The sequence below is a fragment of the Jaculus jaculus genome, chromosome 16, assembly GCF_020740685.1.
Source record: "Jaculus jaculus isolate mJacJac1 chromosome 16, mJacJac1.mat.Y.cur, whole genome shotgun sequence".
Lineage (NCBI taxonomy): Eukaryota > Metazoa > Chordata > Mammalia > Rodentia > Dipodidae > Jaculus > Jaculus jaculus.
The window spans coordinates 29,458,475-29,479,909 of NC_059117.1; the positions used below are offsets into that span (position 1 = coordinate 29,458,475).

Consider the following 21,435-nt stretch of genomic DNA (forward strand, 5'->3'; position numbering starts at 1 on the left):
GTGTTATAAAACAGACACCATAGACTAGGAGGCATATGAATTATATTCAATGTTTTAGAGTATAAAAGCCTAAGATCAACATAACACTTACTCTGGTGAGACCCTTTTCCATTTCGCAGAGACCACTCTCTCATGAAGTCCTCTGCCTCTTGTTTAAAAAGCACTAATTCCATTCGTAAGGGTCTATGCTCTCATGACCCAATTACCTCACAACTACTCCACCTCCTGCGACCATCACTTCAAGGGTCAGATCTGAACACTGGCAACATACATTCTATCTAACATTACCCTAGTCCAAGCCACCATCATAATTTCTTGCACTACTATATACATCAGGTGATTTCTCTGCTCATTTTTATGCATTCTCTGTGCTGCATTCAAGGTGTGTGGAAAGCAAATCTGACCACATCAATTTCTCCTGGGCAGAGATGACTTATGAGTTCCAAATCAGAAGCCCAACCTGCATCTGAGATTTCCCAGCCTTTCTCCATCCGTCCTTGTGTGTAGTTCCTTGCTTCAGAAACATTGTCTCCAGGTCTGATGACGCTTGGCTGTTCTGAGCCTTTGGGAATGTTATTCCTCACACACCTCTGAGCTGCACCCTGCTTGGGCTTTCAGCTTTGCTTCCTTTTGTATCCTTTAAATAGACTTTACCAGGTTAAAGAGCCCCTCTCTCATGCATGCCTGATTAACTTTCCTAAACTTTAGAAAGCTATATTCCAGCCAGGCACAGTGGTGCACACCTTTAATTCCAGCACTTGGAAGGCAGAAGTAGGAGGATCATCATTAGTTTGAGGCTACCCAGAGACTACCTAGTTTTAAAGTGCAGGTCAGCCTGGGCTAGCACAAGACCCTACCTAAAACAAAAAAAAAGAAAGGAAAAGAAAAAAGATAGAAAGAAAAAAATGCAAAGAAGCAATTATATTCTTTCTCTCTCAGCTAACACCAACTCTCAGTTCCTTGTTTTTATCAACTATTTCTTTATTCCTGATCAGAGGTCACTTGAGATCTCAACACTGGAACACATCAATGCATTATTCTAGCCACCTAAAAACTATACAAAGGAACCAGGTATGGTGGTACATGTCTTTAATCCCAGCACTCGGGAGGCAGAGGTAGAAGGATTGCCATGAGTTCCTTAAAGGCCACCCTAAGAGTACCTGGTGAATTCCATCTCAGCCTGGGCTACAGTAAGACCCTAACCTGAAAGAAAGAAAGAAAGAAAGAAAGAAAGAAAGAAAGAAAGAAAGAAGGGAGGGAGGGAGGGAGGGAGGGAGGGAGGGAGGGAGGGAGGGAGGGAGGGAGGGAGGGAGGGAGGGAGGGAGGGAAGGAAGGAAGGAAGGAAGGAAGGAAGGAAGGAAGGAAGGAAGGAAGGAAGGAAGGAAGGAAGGAAGGAAGGAAGGAAGGAAATAACTACTAAAAGGACTGGTAAGATTGCCTAGTGGCTAAACACACTTTCTTGCCAAGTCTGACAGCCTGGGTTCAACTCCGTGCACCCACATAAAGCCAGAAGCACAAAGTGGTGCATGCATGTGCACTTTGTTTGTAGTGACAAGAGGCCCTGGTGTGCTCATACTGACCTTCTCAAATAAATAAAGGTATTTATTTATTTATTTTCTTTTAGAGACAGCAAGAGAGAGAATTGGCATGCCAAGGCCTCAGTCACAGAAATCAAACTCCAGATGCTTGGGCCACTTAGTTGGCATATGCAATGTGCAACCTTGCACTTTTCTCACCTTTGTGCATCTGGTTTACATGCCATCTGGAGAGTCGAACATCAGTCCTTAGGCTGTGCAGGCAAGCACCTTAACCACTAAGCCTTCTCTTCAGACATCAAATAAAGTTTTAAAAATAAAAAAAAGTATATAAATAAGTACAATTATTTCATACTGGCTGAGGTAAAATAATCTTTAAACTTGGCTGTGCAGAGAATACCTCACTCATTTAAAATAAGAAGTCATATTCTAGATAAGGTTGCATTACAAAATAAAGTACAGGCATATCAAAATTCTGTCACACATGCATTTAATGTGAATCCACTATACTAAGCAATCAACTGGGTAAGGGGAGTAGACAGTTCACTGTACTGCCTGCAAAACAGTATCTACAGTTTATAAGGAATTGGGGAAAAGAAACAAAGTAGTGGCATGAATATTAATCATTGAAACCTTCTCAGAAAATGCTGCCTAAGAACTAGGCGTGGTGGTGCGCACCTTTAATCCCAGCACTCGGGAGACAGAGGTAGGAGGATCACCATGAGTTCAAGGCCACCCTGAGATGACAGAGTGAATTCCAGGTCAGCCTGGACCAGAGTAAGACACTACCTCAAAATTCAAAAAAGAAAGAAAGAAAGAAAGAAAGAAAATGCTGCCTAAGGTAGAAAAATAGTCTTTGATGGAAAGAGAGATTAATTTTCCAACAATATTTTCATATAAATAGAGGAAAACAGAGAAAGGAATAAATGCTTAAAATAGAAAAAATACAGGACCATAAAAACAGGTGAATATGAAAGGGACAAATAGAAAACAAAACTTAATAATAACACATAAGCCTGTAGTGGTCTCAGAAGTGGCTTGAAACAGGAACTCCATTCCATCTGATTATTTAATAGTCCTGTAATAGAACTGCTCAACAATCTGTATTTTGAAAGCATGCATTATAAATCATAAAAAAGTAAAGATGATATGATTTTATGACATGCTGCTCTATAAATTAGAAAATATTTTAAAAGGAGAAGCCATCATTTTACTTCATTATAAAGAGTTTTTTGAACTGAAGTTTATTGACACTGACCAACATGGACAAGGTAGGGAACGCTTGTTATTTGCACACCTGGTACTTGTTTAGTTGTACAAGAATATAATTAATAATTAATTTCTCTCAATGAAATATTCTTTCAAATACTGTAAGAAAAATCAGGTTTGGAAAGTTTGTATCATTCCTATTAAGTTAATTTATTATATAAAATGTAACATTCAAATAAAGACATTTAAAGGTATTTGGTCCTATCATTGTAAAGAAGCATGGTAGAACAAATAGTCTCCATTTCCAAGATTTAACTGATTCAACAACACAAGATTATCTACTGAGAGAAATCCCCATACACATTTTTTAAAAAACTGAATGACCAAATTAATCATTCAATCACTTTCTAGGGCTAACATCAATGCATGCTGCCTAACAAAACAGAACCTTAATCTGCTTTGCCTCTATGTATTGCATTTGTCAAATTTTAGAAACTGATTAATTAACAGCAGAAAATAAGTTTGCAAATAATTTTGTTTATAAAAACAAATTGAGTAACCTGGTGAAAATAGGGAAATAATTACCAATTCCAGATATTGTGGCTAATTAAGAAATATTTATTTATGAACATTAGAAAAGTTTTCTGGAATCCATTCTGCCTTTACATTCCATGAATCTAAACATGAATGGTCCTATTATTTAAACAATGAAAAGGAGGAAGGTATGTCCTACACTGCACATCAGTTACATGCCCATCACAATTAATTTTAGTGAGTTTCTATACCCCACAACACAAGCTTTTCCTTAACTATATAGCCACAAGCAAAGATCTCACAAAACTTAAAACAACATAGCCGGTTCTTTTATTCAATACCTCCCATTAGAATGATTTCATCATTCCTCATCTTTGTGTTAGAAATAAACTCTTATGACCACAACTGGAAAATATTTTAAAGGTATTTTAACCAGTATTTGTTTAAGTTTTATTATTGACTTAGGCAGGAAATACCTGAGATTTACCATATTAGCAGAAAACAAATGTAAGTATTTGTAAAACTTGCACAAGTGAGTCTACTTCTCCTGAAGTAGCTTATAGGCCATGAAAGGGAAAATTAATATATATCTTGCGAGAAAACATAATTAAATATTAACATATAATAAAATGTAATGCTTCAAAAACAAAATCAAAATATTCATAGAGTTATAAAAGGGATAAAATGGAGATTGGAATAGAGCAGGGACTCAGACCTACCCTAAGCCCAATCAGCAGCTGCTACAGAGTGGCAGTATCTATCAAAACTAAGAAAATAGTGAAGGGACCTGAAGTGAACAGACTGTAAAAAATAATAGTAACAATAAATGAATAAACCACAATATGGAGACTAAGAATTAAAATGGTTCTCTTTTTCGTCATTAATATGAACTTGTACTCTGAAAACCCATTTTCTTGAAGTAGCAGTAACAGGCTTAACAGGAGAAAATATACAGATCAAGCAGTTAAGCAAGTGGTAACAGAGATCCACATCCAGAATCCAGTACAAAATTTACTAAGACTATGGATTTTTTAACTTAAATTCAATAAAGGCACCAGTATTGTGAAGGTAAAATTAGCCATCAGCTCTTAAAAGAGGAATTACTCTTTTGTCCATTTGTTCTTTGCTAGGCAAGAAGATTGAATATATATGTGTGTGTATATATAATATGTATATATATTCCATTATTAATAACACTAATAGCATTAAAGTAACCAGTGTATATTATGTATTGCATATTGAATTGGTTCTGTTCCTGTTGCTGCCGTTATGAGCTGTGGACTCCTTTGGAAACAATGTACATCTATCTGACAGTTTCCCTATATGAAAACTTATCAAGTGTCCACAGATTCAGTTTTCTAGGGCATATTATTATGATTATTATTTCCTGACACATTTTACCATTAAACGTTTTGAAGTATTTTAAAGATTACATGTTCAGATCTGATATGTAAGTTAAATGCTTTCTATTAACTAAACAGGTACTTTTGAATGTTTGCCTATGTTTTTAAAGGAATAAAATTCAATCTATTATTTACCAAAGAATTCATGAAAGTTTTCCCATCACTTATAATAGCACTAAATGGTTGCCACTAATAGAGAAAAGTGAGACTGGCATGCAATTATTTTATTTTAAAAAAAAACGAATTTTACCAAGTACAGATTAAAGTTTGCTTTAATTCTTAATTTTGAACTTTGCTTTCAAATTTATTGTCTGTTTTGCCCAATTTTAACAGGTAAACATTTATATGGTACCTATTATATAAGTCAGCTATGTGAATAGACCAAAAAAAGAAAAAGCTTTCAATTTCATGTTCCACTACTTATCTGATAGTGTCCAAAGGTATTTTATGGAAACCTTGTCATAGCCCCCCCCCAAAAAAATAGAATTTCTCCTTAGCTTTTGAGACAAAAGGTGGCAAGTTTGAAGATTTAAAAACTTAGCTTTAGGTAATCTTGTCTAAAATATAGGAACTAGAAGCATTGCCTTATAAGAGCTCATTGATATGAAGTGGGATGAGGAGTTCTTTTCTGATCATAAATTTCAAAGCAAGGAATAGAGCCTCAATTTACATTCTTTTTGTCTTTAATTTTTGTTTCAATTAGATAAATGACTGTTTTATGAATGATTCTAATATCAGAAACCTTATGAGCATACCTTTTGGCATTTTAAAACATGCTTATATTTTGAAATATTTGTTCATTATGATTGAAGCAATAAGCATAAACATAGTAACAGAGACAGAGAACTAGGCATATCCCATGTTTATAGTTTTTATATCAGGCCAATGTGAAAAGAACACTAAATAAATCTTCTTAAGTTTCTTGAGAAATACAATATTACAAGGGAGGAGCAATAAGTTTCCAACTCAGAATGGAGCTACAGAATTTTCTCCTTCATGATGATGTGAAAGTAACCAACATTCAGTGATACTAAACTTGCAATGGTGAATCTTGATTTTATTTTCTGGGACTAGTACTCTGATTCTCGGCAATTGCAGTAAGCAACAAAACCCAGCCCAAAGATATGGAGGGAAAACAACCCACACTTCACCTTAGTCTTGCTAAGCTACTTGTTGAGTCGATTAGTTGTTTCAAATCATTTTCACCTTAAGATGAGTTTATCAGAATATAACCCTATTTTAAGATGAGGGCTATTATACCAGATACTGTATGGTAACCTTAAAATCTCAAAAGAGAGCTAATAACATCTTCAATTCAGAATATAAATTTGATGCCTTAATAGATTATAAAATAGACTAAACTATATCATAAATGTGCTAAAAACAGGATAACAAACAATATTGTAAATCATAACATCAGAGTATGGAATGATGTGCTCCTATTTATAAGATAATTATCAGTATCTATCCAACAAAACTTCCCTTCATAATTAAAGGATAAACACAACTTTGATGCACAGAAAGTAAATAAATTCAGGAATACAAAACTAGTATAACAGAAGATACTATAATGTATCTAAGTCATGAAAAGAAATATTACTTCATCCATGATACTATAGGAAAGAATGAATTGTAGTAGAATAACAGCTAAGCAAAATAGGAATAGGAAAAAACCAAACATTAAAAAAAAAACTCAATGAAATATCATGAACATACATCTTTTAATAGTAACTCAGAAAGTTAGTTGTCTCACAAAAAAGATATATAGCATTGAATTGGTTGAAAACCTGGTTTTATTTATTTGATGCCACCAAGAAATGTACCTCGCCATCAAAGTCAACATAGGCTTAGGGTGAAAGTATTAACAAAAACATTCCAAGAAAAAAGAATTCAAAAATGAGCAGGAATCAATGATTTAATATCTGACAAAATAGACTCAGAACCAAAATTAGTTATAAAAGACAAAGGTTATCTTACATTATTTTTATTTTTTTTATTTTAGAGAGAGAGAGAGAGAGAATTGGTACTCCAGGGCCTCAGCCACCAAAATCAAATTCCAAATGCTTGTGCCACCTTATGGGCATGTGTGACCATGCACTTGCCTCACCTTTGTGCATCTGACTTAAGTAGGATCTGGAGAATTGAAAATAGGTCCTTAGGTTTTTCAGACAAACACTTTAACTGCTAAGCCATCTCTCCAGCCCTATCATACATTATTTAAGAGAACACTCCATAAACTCTACAACAACTCTAAACATATATACTCAGAATGTCATCATACCTACTTTAATTTAAAACAAATACTATTAGATATGATGACAGATTAATTCCAATACAATAATAGTAGGTGAAATACCCTACTCTCACTTCAAGACAGGTTATCCCAACAATAAACTGAGAAATATCTGAATAAATAATTTAACAGATCAATGGGTCTAACACAAATCTATAGAATATTCCATCGAAATAATAGGAATTTTGAGTAAGGTATCCCTCCTGTTTTATAAGTAGACAGAGTGATAGGATCAAAAAGAATAAACAAGTACTGATATGTCCTGAGAAGTCCAAGAAGCATACAGATTTTATAATAATTTGTATATCTAATTATAATTCTGAAGAACAGAGTCAGGGAACAGGAATCCAAAAAATCCTGGCTTGTGCTACCCAAGAGGTCATTTTCCCACCAGCTAAATAAGCCTAAATATACCAAGTAACTAATCCATTGTCTAACAATTCGGTAATCAAGAACCCCACTTATATTCAAAGTCAGCAATGTAATCCTACATGACTTGATGCCTAACTTACAGCCCCAAGGGTATAACCTCTCACATATAAATCAACATGAGGAATCCCATACAGAACCCCATGTAGCTCAGCAGGTTTCTGCTTTACTTTCTTTTCTAAAATAAAAATCTTGCTCAAATTGCCCTTCTGCCATATTTATCATGGATCACAAGACAAGAAATCAAAAAAAAAAAAAAAAAAAAAAAAAAAACAGAAATATCACAGAATATACATTCTTCTGGTTTTGTTTTGTTTTGTTCTATTGTGTTTTGTTTCTGAGGTAGGGTCTCACTCTAGCTCAGGCTGACCTGGAATCACTGTGTAGTATTAGGGTGGCCTTGAACTCATGAAGATCCTCCTACCTCTGCCTCCCAAATGCTGGGATTAAAGGTATATGCCACCATGCCTGACCAGAATATACATTCTTCTGAGCATATAATGGCACTTTCTCTAAAGCCAATCATGTAATGGGACATAAAGCAAATCTTGGCAAATAAGGGAAAACTGAAATTATTTCTTGTATTCTAATTGACCACAATAGCCACAATGGACTAACATAAGAAACTGATGGCAATAGATGTTATAAAAATACACAAATTCACAGAGGCTGAACAATATACTACTGAATGATGATGAGTCATCAAAGATATCAAGGGAGAAAAACTGAAATTCCTAGTATCACTTGAAAATGAATACACACCATACTAAAACATGGGATAAAAACAGTTCTAAGAGGAAAGTGTATAGCAACAATTGCCTATATTTTATAAAATTAAAGTTAAAACATAGTAAAAGTCAAAGTTCTCAAATAAATAACAATGTACCTTAAGGTATTAAAAAAACTAAATGAAAATTAAACAAAAAATTGGTAGGTGAAAAGAATAATCAAGATTAGACCAGTAAACTCATGAAAGGAAAATTTAAGAAATATAAAGAATCAATAAAACAAGAAAACAAAAAGAACAACTCTTAGTAAAACTCCCCAAAATAAAGGGAATACCCAAATTAATAAAGGCTAAGATTAAAAGGGGTCCATAACTACAGATAAGAATGCAATTTAGGAAACCATTAGAACATACACTAAAATTTGAAATTTACATATGCTGGAAAATCTAAAGAAATATGAATTTATAAACAGTTATAGAATACAAACATTTAACCAAGGAGAGAATACTTAAATAGATCTATTATAAGCATTGAGATTTAAGCAGTAATAACATTCTCACAAATAAAACACCCCATGGGTGGAAAAACGTTTCAATAACATAAAATAATTGCTAATAAAATTCAAGAACACATCAAAAAGATTATTCACAATGACCAAGTTCCTTCCATGGATACAAGGATGGTTCAACATACGCAAGTCAAGAAAAGAAATATATCAAATAAATGGACTCAAAGATAGAAATCACATGATCATCTCAATGGATGCAAAGTAGTAATATAAAAAAATGCAGTAATTTTATAAACATGCTTAGAAAAAGTGAGGAAAACAATTCTATTTATGAATCTCATAAACTTAACCGAGCATGTGAAAGACCTCTATAACAAATTTTTTTAAGCAATGAAGAAAGAAATTAAAGAAGATAATACATGACAGGAAGACATTGCATGGTTATGGATTGACTGAATTAATGCTGCAAACATGGCTCGATTACTGAAAGTAATCTAAAAACCCCAGTGCTATTCCACACAGAGCTAGAACAATCCTAAAATTCATATACAAGTACAAATGACTAAACAGTTAAAGCAACCCTAAGCAAAAAGAACAATGCTCAAGGTGTCATTGCATCTAATTTCTAAAGAACCATTGTAACAATGATAAAAAGAAAAAGAAAAAAACAGGGCAGTAATGGCATAAAAATGGATAAGTGGACTGAAGGGAGACAAATAGATGAATAAAAGTAAGTGCACACTACTACGTCCAACAAATATACTGCAAAAAGACATCCTCTTCCACAAATGGTTCTGGGAATACTACGCATCCACACATGGAAGAAAAGCCACATTCCTGTCTCATACCTTGTACAAAAATCAACTCCAAATACTCAGGACTGTTACCTGCTTACTAGTTAGTGCTGAACTTCCTAACCATTCTGATGTTGATAGTAGAATGTCACTTTTGAATAGCAGATACCAAAGGATTCCAAATGATAACGATATATCTACTTCAGAATACGAGAGATAGCATGGGCTGTGTAATTACTTATCCCATTACTAGTTGTTTTTTTTTTTTATTTTTGGTTTATTTTTATTTATTTATTTGAGAGCGACAGAAAGAAGGAGGCAGAGAGAGAGGGGGGAGAGAGGGGGGAGAGAGGGGGAGAGAGGGGAGAGAGGGAGGGAGGGAGAAGAGAGAATGAGCACACCAGGGCTTCCAGTCACTGTAAACTAACTCCAGACATGTGCACCCCCTTGTGCATCTGGCTAACATGGGTCCTGGGGAATTGAGCCTCAAACTAGAGTCCTTAGGCTTCACAAGCAAGCACTTAACCGCTAAGCCAGCTCTCCAGCCCCCATTACTAATTTTTAACCACTTAAATCATGACCCAATATTGTTTGGGCCAAGTACCCCAGAGCAACTGACCTTTGTCCTCACTTTTTTTTTTTTAAGTCTTTGCCCTTCAGAGCATGAAAAATGATGATAAAATGACAATCTTGCCTAGGCTGATAGTCTCTCTCAGTTAAAAACTTCACACATCTGCAAGTAAACAAACTAGCAGTCTATCCTGAGTTTTACAAGTTCTAAACATCATAACAGCCTCCAGAATATCTAGTACACCAACATCATTGCTGCTTCTGGGATGTCAAGTGGCCTTAGCATCTTTCCAATGACATAATCTGCATATATGTCTGTGTGAGTATTCATGTCTGTAACACAAACACTATATGTACATATTTTCCTCCAATATTTAAGTTTTAACTTATCTACACTTAAAGTCATTTGCCTTATTTTACAACTATAATTTTCTACACTGCTATTAACTTGGAGAGTAATTAAATGGTAATGGCAAATTTTCATTCACATAAAAATTAACCTTGGTGGTTTGGGCCTAACAAGACCATCTTGCCATTAAGAACACTTAATGCAAGGGTAATGTGATTAGATCTGATGTAATATTTGAGAAATAAACTACTCCAGTGTAAGTACCCAACAGAAATTGGGAAATACTTGAGACTTAAGCAAAGAAATCAGATTACAGTAGTGGAAGTGAACTTGGAATAATTCCAACCAAAGTGGAAAGAAGATCTAATCCTGCCAACCACTGCATGTTCACCAAGGAACCAAAGCTGTGCTATAACTGCGCACCTTGCATTCACTCATCTTAACCTGAATAACTGAAGAATTAGGGTTATTAGCTTCTCGTCTACACTGAAGAAAGTGGACCCCAAGTTAAGTATCTTGATGAAGGAACCCAAGTACCCCTTTCTTCTCACCAGACTGCAATGCTTCTTCAGAATCACACCTATGCACACACAGCTAACAAGATGGCCAGGCAAGCAAACACACAGAGAACACAGGGCTCATCGCAGGACTTCCAACTAATCTCTCTCCCCGAAAGCCTTGGAGGAGCCTTCAACCACTGAGCTAGTTTCACAACCCTACTAAAAAGCTCAAGGAAAATCTCCATGTTTCAGTGAAAACCCACTCAAATGTCATTGCTTTGCATAAGTACATGGAACCCCAGAACCTATCTTTATTTTAAGCATTCAATTTCTAAATTATTTATTTATTCATTTACTTTATGTATTTGAGAGAGAGAGAGAGAGAATGGATGTGCCAGGGCCTTCAGCTGCTGCAAATGAACTCCAAATACACGCAACACCTTGTGCATCTGGTTTACGTAAGTTGAATTGAACCTGGATCCTTTGGCGTTGCATCTCTTCAGCCCCACACTCCTCCCCACGAACCTATCTTTAGGGAACATAACCAAATATAATGGTCCAATGAATGAATTGCATACCCCCCCCCATGCAGGTGTTAAGTCATTTGTACTTACGCTGCTCACACTATAGTTGCGTTTGGCAAAAGACACCATCTTTTATTCTGCATTATTTTACTTAACACAAGAATTAAGTCCACACACTATAGGATGGGCCTGAGCTTGAGAAGCTGGGAATTTGTTAAATATGTTGAGATTATTTGAAACCCCTTCCAGTTGGCTTGGTTTCTGATCTCATTTCTCTCTGGCACTTCTATCTGATATCATCCTAAAATTTAATAGATTAATCAAGTCCATTTCATTATACTTGTGTTTTTTTTTTGTTTTTTTTTTTTTGTGGAGCAGAAAACTCAGACATAAATTTTCTTCCATTTATAATTCTTCCTTATATTCTTTTACTTAACCTTTTATGTTGTGATAAACAGAGATCTTCTAAATTGTTCAGATGACTAGTCAACTTAACCATGTACTTTGTATATTTAATAAAGATAAAGAAGATAATGTTAAGTTGAATGAAGGTATTTTCAAAGCCTGTCAGCTCAGTAACTAGTCACACAGCAAAGGCAGGGGTCTATAAAACTCAGCATGGCAGCAAGCCTAGGAACCCACACGTATGTTTTGGTCCATGCTCTCAAATGAATCAAATTGTCAGGAGAAGCATTTGTTTATGAATTAGGAAGCCCAAGCTCAATAGGGAAAAGGCCTGGATTTACTCACTGAAATGACGACCACAGGATACAAAACAGAAAGGTTGCTCTCCTCAAGTACACTCAGTAGTTTCCGGGTCTCTTGAAATTCAGATGCTACAACCTTAAAGACAGAAAAATAAATGAAAAGAAGTTCTTACATGATGCAAAAGTTAACACAAGGAGAAAAATGAAGTTTAACTCACACTCAAAATTTTTGTCAGGATTAACCATTAGACAAGTTTAAAGGATACACGTAGATTATACTAACTTAAAAAAATGAGATATTCTTTAGTTTAAAATTATGTCTTATTAGGTACCTACTTTAAAACATGGACAAAACAGACAGCTGAAAGCATTTTCTCCGGAAACATTACGTGCATCTCATAGAAATAAGCAGACCAAAAACGAACCCAAAATGGCTCAGGGAAATGTTGCAGAAGAGGGGGGCGGAAAGAATGTCAGAGCCACACGTTGGGTCATGGTATGCAGAGACATTTATCGTACCAATAACTGTGGGCTAACTCCACAATGCATGACTCACATTCATCAACAAGGAGGGGCCATCGGGGAGGGGGTAGGTCACAGATGAGCCTAATAATGGTACCAAACTGCCTATATTTGCTGAATAGAAAACTAATAAAAAAATGATTATAAAAAAGAAATAGCTTCACAATATATATTTCCCTATTTGAAAAGGAAAAAAATACAGTTTCTAAATGCATACTGAACAAGACAACTAGTCAGCTTGTCTGCTGTTGAAATCCTTAAGGATCCAGAAGAGCCATTGCTCTCTGTGCATTTGCTCGGCTCTTCAAGGGCTGCCAGTCAGGTGTCAATGACTTACGTTCACGCAAACAAAGCTGCAGCATCGGTCAGATATGGTGGGCTGAATGTCTCTGTCAGTGTGATCCAGGGCCCTGGATGTGATGTTAACATTCTAAGAGAAAAGACACAGGAAAATATTTACTAACTAGATAGAGCAAATAAAAAATATGGTTAAGAGAGAGAGAGAGAGAGAGAGAGAGAGAGGGAGAGAGTGTGTGTGTTTCTGACTGCGATACCAGACACACCAAGCCTAGTATCATATGTGAAAATAAATTCAGACGGAAACTTATCAGACTACCACAAGAAAGATGTTTCAATTAGGCCATGAATAATGAAGATTATTTTAGCAAACAAGAATGCAGAGAAGTACTTCAGAGAGGAAAGAATGTAGGAGACAGTCTAGTGGTCTGGTTTATATTATTGGAAGAATGCATTGCATAGGATATTACAGGACTGAAATAGAAAAGTTGGCTAAATGAGTTGTCGATGTATGTTAAATGCCACAGTTATGAAGGATAGAATTTATTAACCAGGAATGACTAAAGTCAGTGAAGGCAGTAAGAATTTATTATAATAGTACGTACTGGAAAGAATTTAAGCTTGAATTTGGCAATGATAACAAAAGACCAAAGACATTCTGCCATAAAGCTAGCTGCCAGAAATAAACCCAGACAAGGTTTAGCAGGAAGTATATATACTATATACTGTATGAACTTTCCTAACAAGGTATTTCCTAGAACATAGCACTCCCTTGTTTCAAGTTTATTTATTATAGCAAAAAAAAAAAAAAACAAATTAAGAATATACAAGGATCTTTTATAATACCTCTGCTACAATAATTCTCTTGGAATTCACATCTCATGGTTCAAACTGGTATGACATTTGTATTTCACAATTTATAGTTCTAAAGTACAATGCTGTCAACATGGATCTGCACCTTCCAAAGCACTGTCTATTCACTAGCTTCATTTTATATAATAATAATGAAATGCTGGAGAATGTGAAAGGAAAGTTTCCAAGTTCTTCGCTTAGCTCTAGAAATTAGTTTTCAGATAAATCTTAAGGTTTTAATTCCATAGAGGCCAAAGTTCACATCTGAGAAACAAAAATAAGACTTCCCTGTCATCAGCTATTCGATACTCCTCAACTAGAAATTAACCTCCAATGAGCTACATTAAGTGTCACCACAGAATCCTATGTTCTAGATATAACAGGGAGACAATTCTTCCTGGATCTCTCAAGTATCCAAATATTTTCAAGGGCTTCAGCAGCTCATCTGCTCCAGTCTGCCTTTCACAATGTTTGCAGAGGAAGTGACTTGCAACGACAAATATGTCTCTTCTGAAGATTTGTGTATTTTTTAGAAAGTAAAGATGGAGACATCTGCCTCCCTGGAGCAGACTGAGTCTTAAAGATAACATTTCCCGCATGACAGAAGGATGAGCCTGTTTGTCAGCAGCCCATGTATAAGGTCAGAGTTTCCTAATCTCAAAGTTCCTTACAATGAACCCCACTGGCAGTCAACAAGGAAACACTCTTGGCATCTCTCTATGGGAGTTGCAATTCTGAAATCAAGCTCTTGGCTTTTACTCCTGCTACTGCTATAATTGTAAGTAGTAAATTGCCTTTTGTACTGTAGTGACTCAGGTCTTCTGCTCACTTCTGAGGTGCTGGGTCAGGCTAAAATGTGAGTACGTAAGCAGGGTGGTTTCTGACTTAAGATATAAATTAAGGCAACCACAGCAGCAGATTTTAACATGCCCAAGTGAATTCTGAATCCAGAAAAAAATGTTTGACTTTGAAACTTCCTTTTGCTAAGTAGAGCTCTTCTAAATTACTCAGCTGACAAGTCAACTTGGCCATGTATTTTGCGTATTTATCCTTTTGCATACATGTAAGTGAGTTGGCTCTATGATGGGAACATGTGGCATGTTCTGTTTGAGCCTTTTAAGCATTAAAAAATTAGGTAGTATTCTTGAGGACAAAGTTTGTAGTTACTAAGAACCATTCATATTTTCAATCACTAGTAAATGTTTAAGGGTTCAAAATTTTGTTTCTCAAAAGAGAGACGTTTTGCATCTAGGAAAAAAACATCATATATAGTCTTAAACATGGCAATTTTTTTAATGTAAGAAATAAAAACGTGCCAATGAAACAATCCCTGAATGTTGGACAGGTATTTTTCAGATAATTTTCTGGCAATGATACACACAATGACCTGGAAGGAGGACAGAATGATTTCAAAGGCATGACTACATGAAAACGGATGGTAATGTCATGTCACTTTAAAACTTTGTGAAGAAAGTACACCAAACGCAGAATAACTGAAGATGCTGCCAAACTTCATATAAACCTTCACATGCAGCAGGTTAGTTTTCAGTGGTTAAGGGACGGGATTATGTGGTGATAAAGACTGGACTTTTACACTGGAAAGTCAGTATGGACTTCCCCCAGCGACAGAGGAGTGGATAGCATAAACCACCTCTACCCACAGTTCTGGCTCTTATGTTGATCCAGATAAGGTTCATCAGGTGTTTTATTCTGTAGCCATATTCACATATTTAATACAACACAACAACATCTAAATAAACTTTAAAATATTGCAATATTTGTAAACGATTTATTTCAATTCATTGCTTTATTAGAGCTAAGTTCATCTGCAGGTGTTTTTATACATTTAGGCTTGTTTGTTTGTTTGTTTGTTTGTTTGTTTGTTTTGAAGCAAGCCCAACAAAATGGCCCTTTTTATGAGAGAGAGAGAGAGAGAGAGAGAGAGAGAGAGAGAGAGAGAGGGAGGGAGGGAGGGAGGGAGGGGATGGGGAGGGAGAATATTGATGTGCCAGGGCCTCCAGCCACTGTGATTGAATTTGACACCTGCGTCCCCTTACATGAATGTGTGAACATGCATGCTTGCGTCATTTAAAGTTTGAAGATGAGACATGGAATGACCTCTATAGAAACTGAAGAAACCAGTCTTCAGTCTTGTGTATAGGTTTTGAACTTAGGTGTGCTCCTAAGGAATCTTTATAAACAGCAAAACTGTCATCAGAGATAGCTTGGAGAGCTGAGGGATTTTCAACTCTTCAGAGACTTTCCCCTGGCCTCAGCCGCTCGATCTGCTGCTATGTTAAATATGTTAGAATGAACTAGAATAAGGAATGACTTTTTTTGTTTAACATTACAAAGCTTCAGGATATGGGGATGGTGCTAAAAGACATGATGAGCCTAACTATCTTTAGTTTTTTTCTTCACTCTTTTTGTGAAATACTTTTTTAAAAATGTTTTATTATATTATTTTATTTATTTAGTTAAGAGAGAGAGAGAGACAGATAGGCAGAGAGAGAAAGTAGGTGCACCAGGGCCTCTAGCCACTGCAAACAAACTTAAGATAGATGTGCCACCTTATGCATCTGGCTTATGTGGGTACTAGAGAACCAGTATCAAACCGGGGTTACTAGGGAACCAATATCAAACCTGGGTCCTTAGGCTTCACAGCCAAGCACCTTACTCACTAAGCCATCTCTCCTTATCCTTTACTAAAATATATGCACAAAGTTGGGCCCCTTTCTTCTGTTTGGGAGCATTATGATTTTGATGTAAGTATTAGTTATACTTCTTATTGCTTTGATCAAACACCTGAAAGAACATTAAAAAGGAAGGATTTCTTCTGCTCGTAGTTTAGGGATTATCAGTCCACCGTGGAAGTCAGGATGTGGACCACTAAGAGGCAGAAGAAGAAAATGGTGGTCCATCTGCTTTCTCCTCCTCCTCATTAGATTCTGTCAGGAACTGCAGCCCATGGGATGATGCCACCCACATTCAGGGTGGGCTGTCCCCTTAGGAAATCCTCCCTGTCAATACCCTCATAGACAGATCTACATTTGTCCTTTCTCAGATGACTGCAAGTCCAGTCAGGTTGACAATGAACATGAAATATCACACTTTATGATTTTTGTGTGTTTCCTTTTAAAGAACTGGACAGGTGAGATTTTGTAACTGTTCTTTACCCTATCATACTAACCCGGCTGACAATATTTTAAAAAGACACTGACATATCCAAAACCTCTATTCTTCAACACCAATATCCTTAAACTCTAAGGCCGTTTTCCTTCATTATCACAAATACATGACTTGTTTTAGAGGGGAATAAGGTGGGCACATTTTTAATTTTAGATAATGACTGGCTTTGCAGTCCAGGATGGCCCAGCACTATGTAGCCAAGGCTGCCCTTGATCTTTCAACCACTCTCCTTCCTTTGCCTATTTCCCAAGTGCATGATCATAGACCTATACTCCATTGTCTTACTCATTAATGGGAATCTTTTTTTTTTGAAGCAGAGTCTTGGAACTCACAGAAATTCTCATACCTCAGCCTCTGGAGTGCTGGGACTCAGGGCTTGTGCCACCACACACATCTGTCATTCGTGGGTATCTTGAGCACTGATTGCTTTCCCTTCAAGATCTGCATGTGAGATGTGCCTGAGATATCTTGTGATGACAGCGTGACTTCCCCTACACTCCAGCCTTTGCAGCCCTCAGGAACTGAGCTGGGAACCCTACCCTGAGGTCTCAGTTCTCCCAGCTCCAGCCCTTCACAGCCCCAGCAAACAGGAGCTCAGAGCTGCCAAAGCCACTGGACCAGTGTCCATTTGCATCCCAGAAGGGTCAGATTTCCACCTCTGGAATAGAGACTTGGGGAGATCTGCCCTGTAACTTCACAAATGGCAATGCTCAGCCTGGAAGGGCTCTGGAAAGTCGGCCAGATATAAACACATTTCTGCGTCCCCACCCTTTCTCCGGAATGGATGAGGAACCCTCCATTTCCTTCTGGCTTTGCCATTGCCTCCTAGGTAACCTGGCTGAAGTTATCCTGTCCTTCCCAGGCCTAAAGGATTCTCAAAATGGGATTCCAAGCACACCTTCCTTCTATGTCTCATACAACATGTTTCTTGTTAAAGCTTTCTAAAAACTTGTTAAACTTAAATATTTTATTTATTTATTTGATAGAGATAGGAAGGGTAGGCCTTCAGCCACTACAAATAAATTCCAGATACATGTCCCACCTTGTTCATCTGGCTTACATAGATACTGGGGAATTGAACCTGGGTCCTTAGGCTTCACAGGCAAGAACCTTAACTGGTAAACCCTCTCTCCAACCCTAAACTTAACTAATAACTGTTAATATAATATATACTCTTAGAATACAGGATTCAGACATATGTAAAACACAGTGCCCAGCTATATAGGGTTAGGTATTACTGAATTGTAATTTAAACATATATATAATTTAGGCTCAGCTATTTGATAAATGTAAAACTAACTAAAGATACCGCAGCCGGATATGGTAGCGCACACCTTTAATCCCAGCACTCAGGAGGGAGGTAGAAGGATCGCTGTGAGTTTGAGGCCAGCCTGAGACTACATAGTGAATTCTAGGTCAGCCTAGGCTAGAGTGAGACCCAACCTTGAAAAAAAAAACTACCACAATTCATCAGTTAATAGAAAAAGATAAAGATATGTATGTAATATTTTAAATGGTACTAAGTATTATTATTTTACACTCAAAAAAAGGTCCAAAAAATAAATTTTGATTCTTTTCTTCTTCAAACTGAGACTCGATAAATGTTTCCAATTGTCTAATTCATAGGTACACAACTTCCTATCAAGCAGAAAATAATTGATATTTCTCACACCTCAGTAAATACTTAGATTTTACCTAAATATAGCAGAGGAGTCTTTGGCACCTTATATAAACAAAGAGGACATCAGACACCACAGCTGGGCTGCTTACGAGCGAGCATCACTGCGCCGTCTAGCGCCACCATTCCCCGCGTCCCCGCCCTGCAGCACAGTGCAGCGCAGGGAACAATCTGCAGGCTACAAGAACTTCTTGTTTTCTAAATATTTTGGACATCTAAACAAAAAAAAAATTAAAATAATTTTCCAAGATGCTTAGTAAAATTAAAGAAGTATACCAAAAAATTAAATATTTTCCTTATAGCATAACAAAAACTTAGTAAAGATTTGCCATTAGCTAAATGAAAACATCTGCACAGTTGAAAAACTATTTAAAGACTGAGTATGGGCTGGAGAGTTAGCTTAGCAGTTAAGCGCTTGCCTGTGAAGCCTAAGGACCCTGGCTCAAGGCTCGGTTCCCCAGGTCTCACGTTAGCCAGATGCAAAAGGGGGCACAGCGTCTGGAGTTCGTTTGCAGAGGCTGGAAGCCCTGGCGTGCCCATCGTCTCTCTCTTCCTCTATCTGTCTTTCTCTCTGTGTCTGTCGCTCTCAAATAAATAAATAAAAGATTTTAAAAAAAGGATTGAGTATGAGAGAGGAAGGGGGGCTGTCAAAGTTTTCCTTCAAGAAGAAAAGGGGCTTAACTATGGCTGAAAAGCTTGGGTTAGGGTCCTATGAGTTCAAAATGTGTTTCTGAGAAGCCATCCCACTTTTTCACAGAACATGATAGTTGAATCATCTCTGAATCTGAATTCACCAAATTTCTTACCTTCTTCCCATTTGAACAGCCTTAAAAATCAAACAGAAAAGCAAGCTGTTGGGGAATGCAGATTTTCCTTTCACTATATATTGCTAGCAAATAAATCATTTTATAAATTTGGTTCACTTAGCACTGAGATTTTACTTTATCACTATTTATGTTCATTTTTTAAGTTTTTATAAAGTATGAATCGTGCAGCTCAGTTCTCATTGTTTGTTAAGCTACTGAAGACTGACCTGTAATATAACATTTGATAGAAAGAATCAGATTAGCTGATGGGCAAGAGGTAAAGATCAATGTTTCTACATTTATCTATCCACTGTCCTCCTGCAAAGCCTCAGAGAAGAAAAGCAACAATACCTTAAATGTAATCAACGCTAGCAGAGTTGTGAGGTGATAAATGAACCAGGATCCCAATCTTGTTACATCAACTATAGCCACAACCAAGAACTCTGAGTTCATGGGTTATACCAGTGTTCCCCCATTTCCCCCAACAGCCACCATAACAGCCAGACTCTCACCAGCCAACCACACTAATGCAGGTCTTTACACACTCCCAATCCTATATACAGGGTAGCCAAAAGAGCAGAGACCAAGGACTAAGGCCATGTCACACTGCCTTTGGATCCCAATCCCTCATCACCTCACAGAAAGCATGCAGTTTAAAGCCACATAGTACAAAGACCAACATGCACCCTTGAAAATTCCTCTGTGATGCTACACTAAGGTCACACACACTGCTGCCTCTATTCTTGAGACTATGGACTTCCTCAGAAATCAATGTTCCAGAAAGTCTAGTCATGAGTAGTGCCATTGTCACCTGCCATGGTTGTCTAAATGCACACAACTAATAACTAATTGCTAACAACTATCCTTATAGTGTGATAGGTTTATTAAATATTTGCTATTATTCTGCTCACTTCTCACTTAACTTCTTCCATTTAATATATTGTTTCCATCCCCCTTAATATGTAAATACTTATATTTGTTGAAGTTTAAAACATCTGTAACAACCTGTGCTAGTTGCCTGAAACAATTATATGCTGAAATCACACAGCATGTGTATGCATAGGCAGGTACTATCATTGCCCTCATGTTATAAGTAGAGTTGCTGAAGCCAAGAAGCTTAAATATTCTCAAATCACACCCCACTCAGACTCTGTAACATACACCTAAAAGACATTGGCCATCTGGGTTTCTCTGTTTACTTTTAATTGGTTATGCAAGTCATGTGACCATCTTTCAGAGGTGTGATATATCAGTGGTACTAAGGACAACTTCAGAGAAACACCTAACTAGAAAAAGTCATTTGATTGCCATCTTTACAAACATTTAACTGTCATCATTTTTCTGAATCCTGGCTATGGACAAAACAAATCTGAAATGACTCATTCATTTGAAGCCTTTGCATTTGATCTTGGAGAAGAGTCACATGCTTTTGAACAACTTTATTTGAAATGTGCAGAGCAACTGGTAGAAGGATTGCTGTAGCAATGCTGGTGGAAGGGAGTGCTGTAACAATGCTGGTTGCAGGATTGCTGTAGCAACGGTGGTGGGGATGGCTGTAGAACTGTTGCTAAAAAGGATTGCTGTAGCAATGCTGCTGGAAGAGATTGCTATAGTGATGCAAACTTTTATGGTTCTAGATGTGGGATGGTGTTTAAGAATCAACATTTTTCTCTGTCATGGTGGCACGTACCTTTAATCCCAGCATTTGGGAAGCTGAGGTAGTAGGATCATTGTAAATTCATGGCCAGACTGGAGCTACATAGTGAGCTTCAGGTCAGCCTATGCTGCACTGAGACACAGCCTTTAAAAAAAAAATCAATACTTCTAAAAAGCTTACAGTCGGTGGTGATATTGTCAGCCCTAGTTCATATGTTGAAGCTTCAAAAGGTTGGATCATCTGAAACTTCATAAATCTATCCTCTGGCTTTCCTCCCAGTTATAGCGGTTACAGTGGTGTGACGCTCATCCTGCCATCTTGACGGGGAACCATATAAATCTACGTACTCCC

General features: G+C 36.8%; 1 protein-coding gene across 1 annotated transcript in view; it reads right to left on the reverse strand.

The window, feature by feature from the left end:
- The window catches only part of Crppa (CDP-L-ribitol pyrophosphorylase A), a 318,445-nt gene that overhangs the window by 141,946 nt on the left and 155,064 nt on the right, over nt 1-21,435 (reverse strand). Inside the window, exons 7-8 of the mRNA XM_045136023.1 lie at nt 12,943-13,035; nt 12,127-12,219 (exon numbers count right to left, since the gene is read on the reverse strand). Of these exons, the coding sequence (XP_044991958.1) occupies nt 12,127-12,219; nt 12,943-13,035 (186 nt within the window). The remainder of the gene's footprint in view (nt 1-12,126; nt 12,220-12,942; nt 13,036-21,435) is intronic.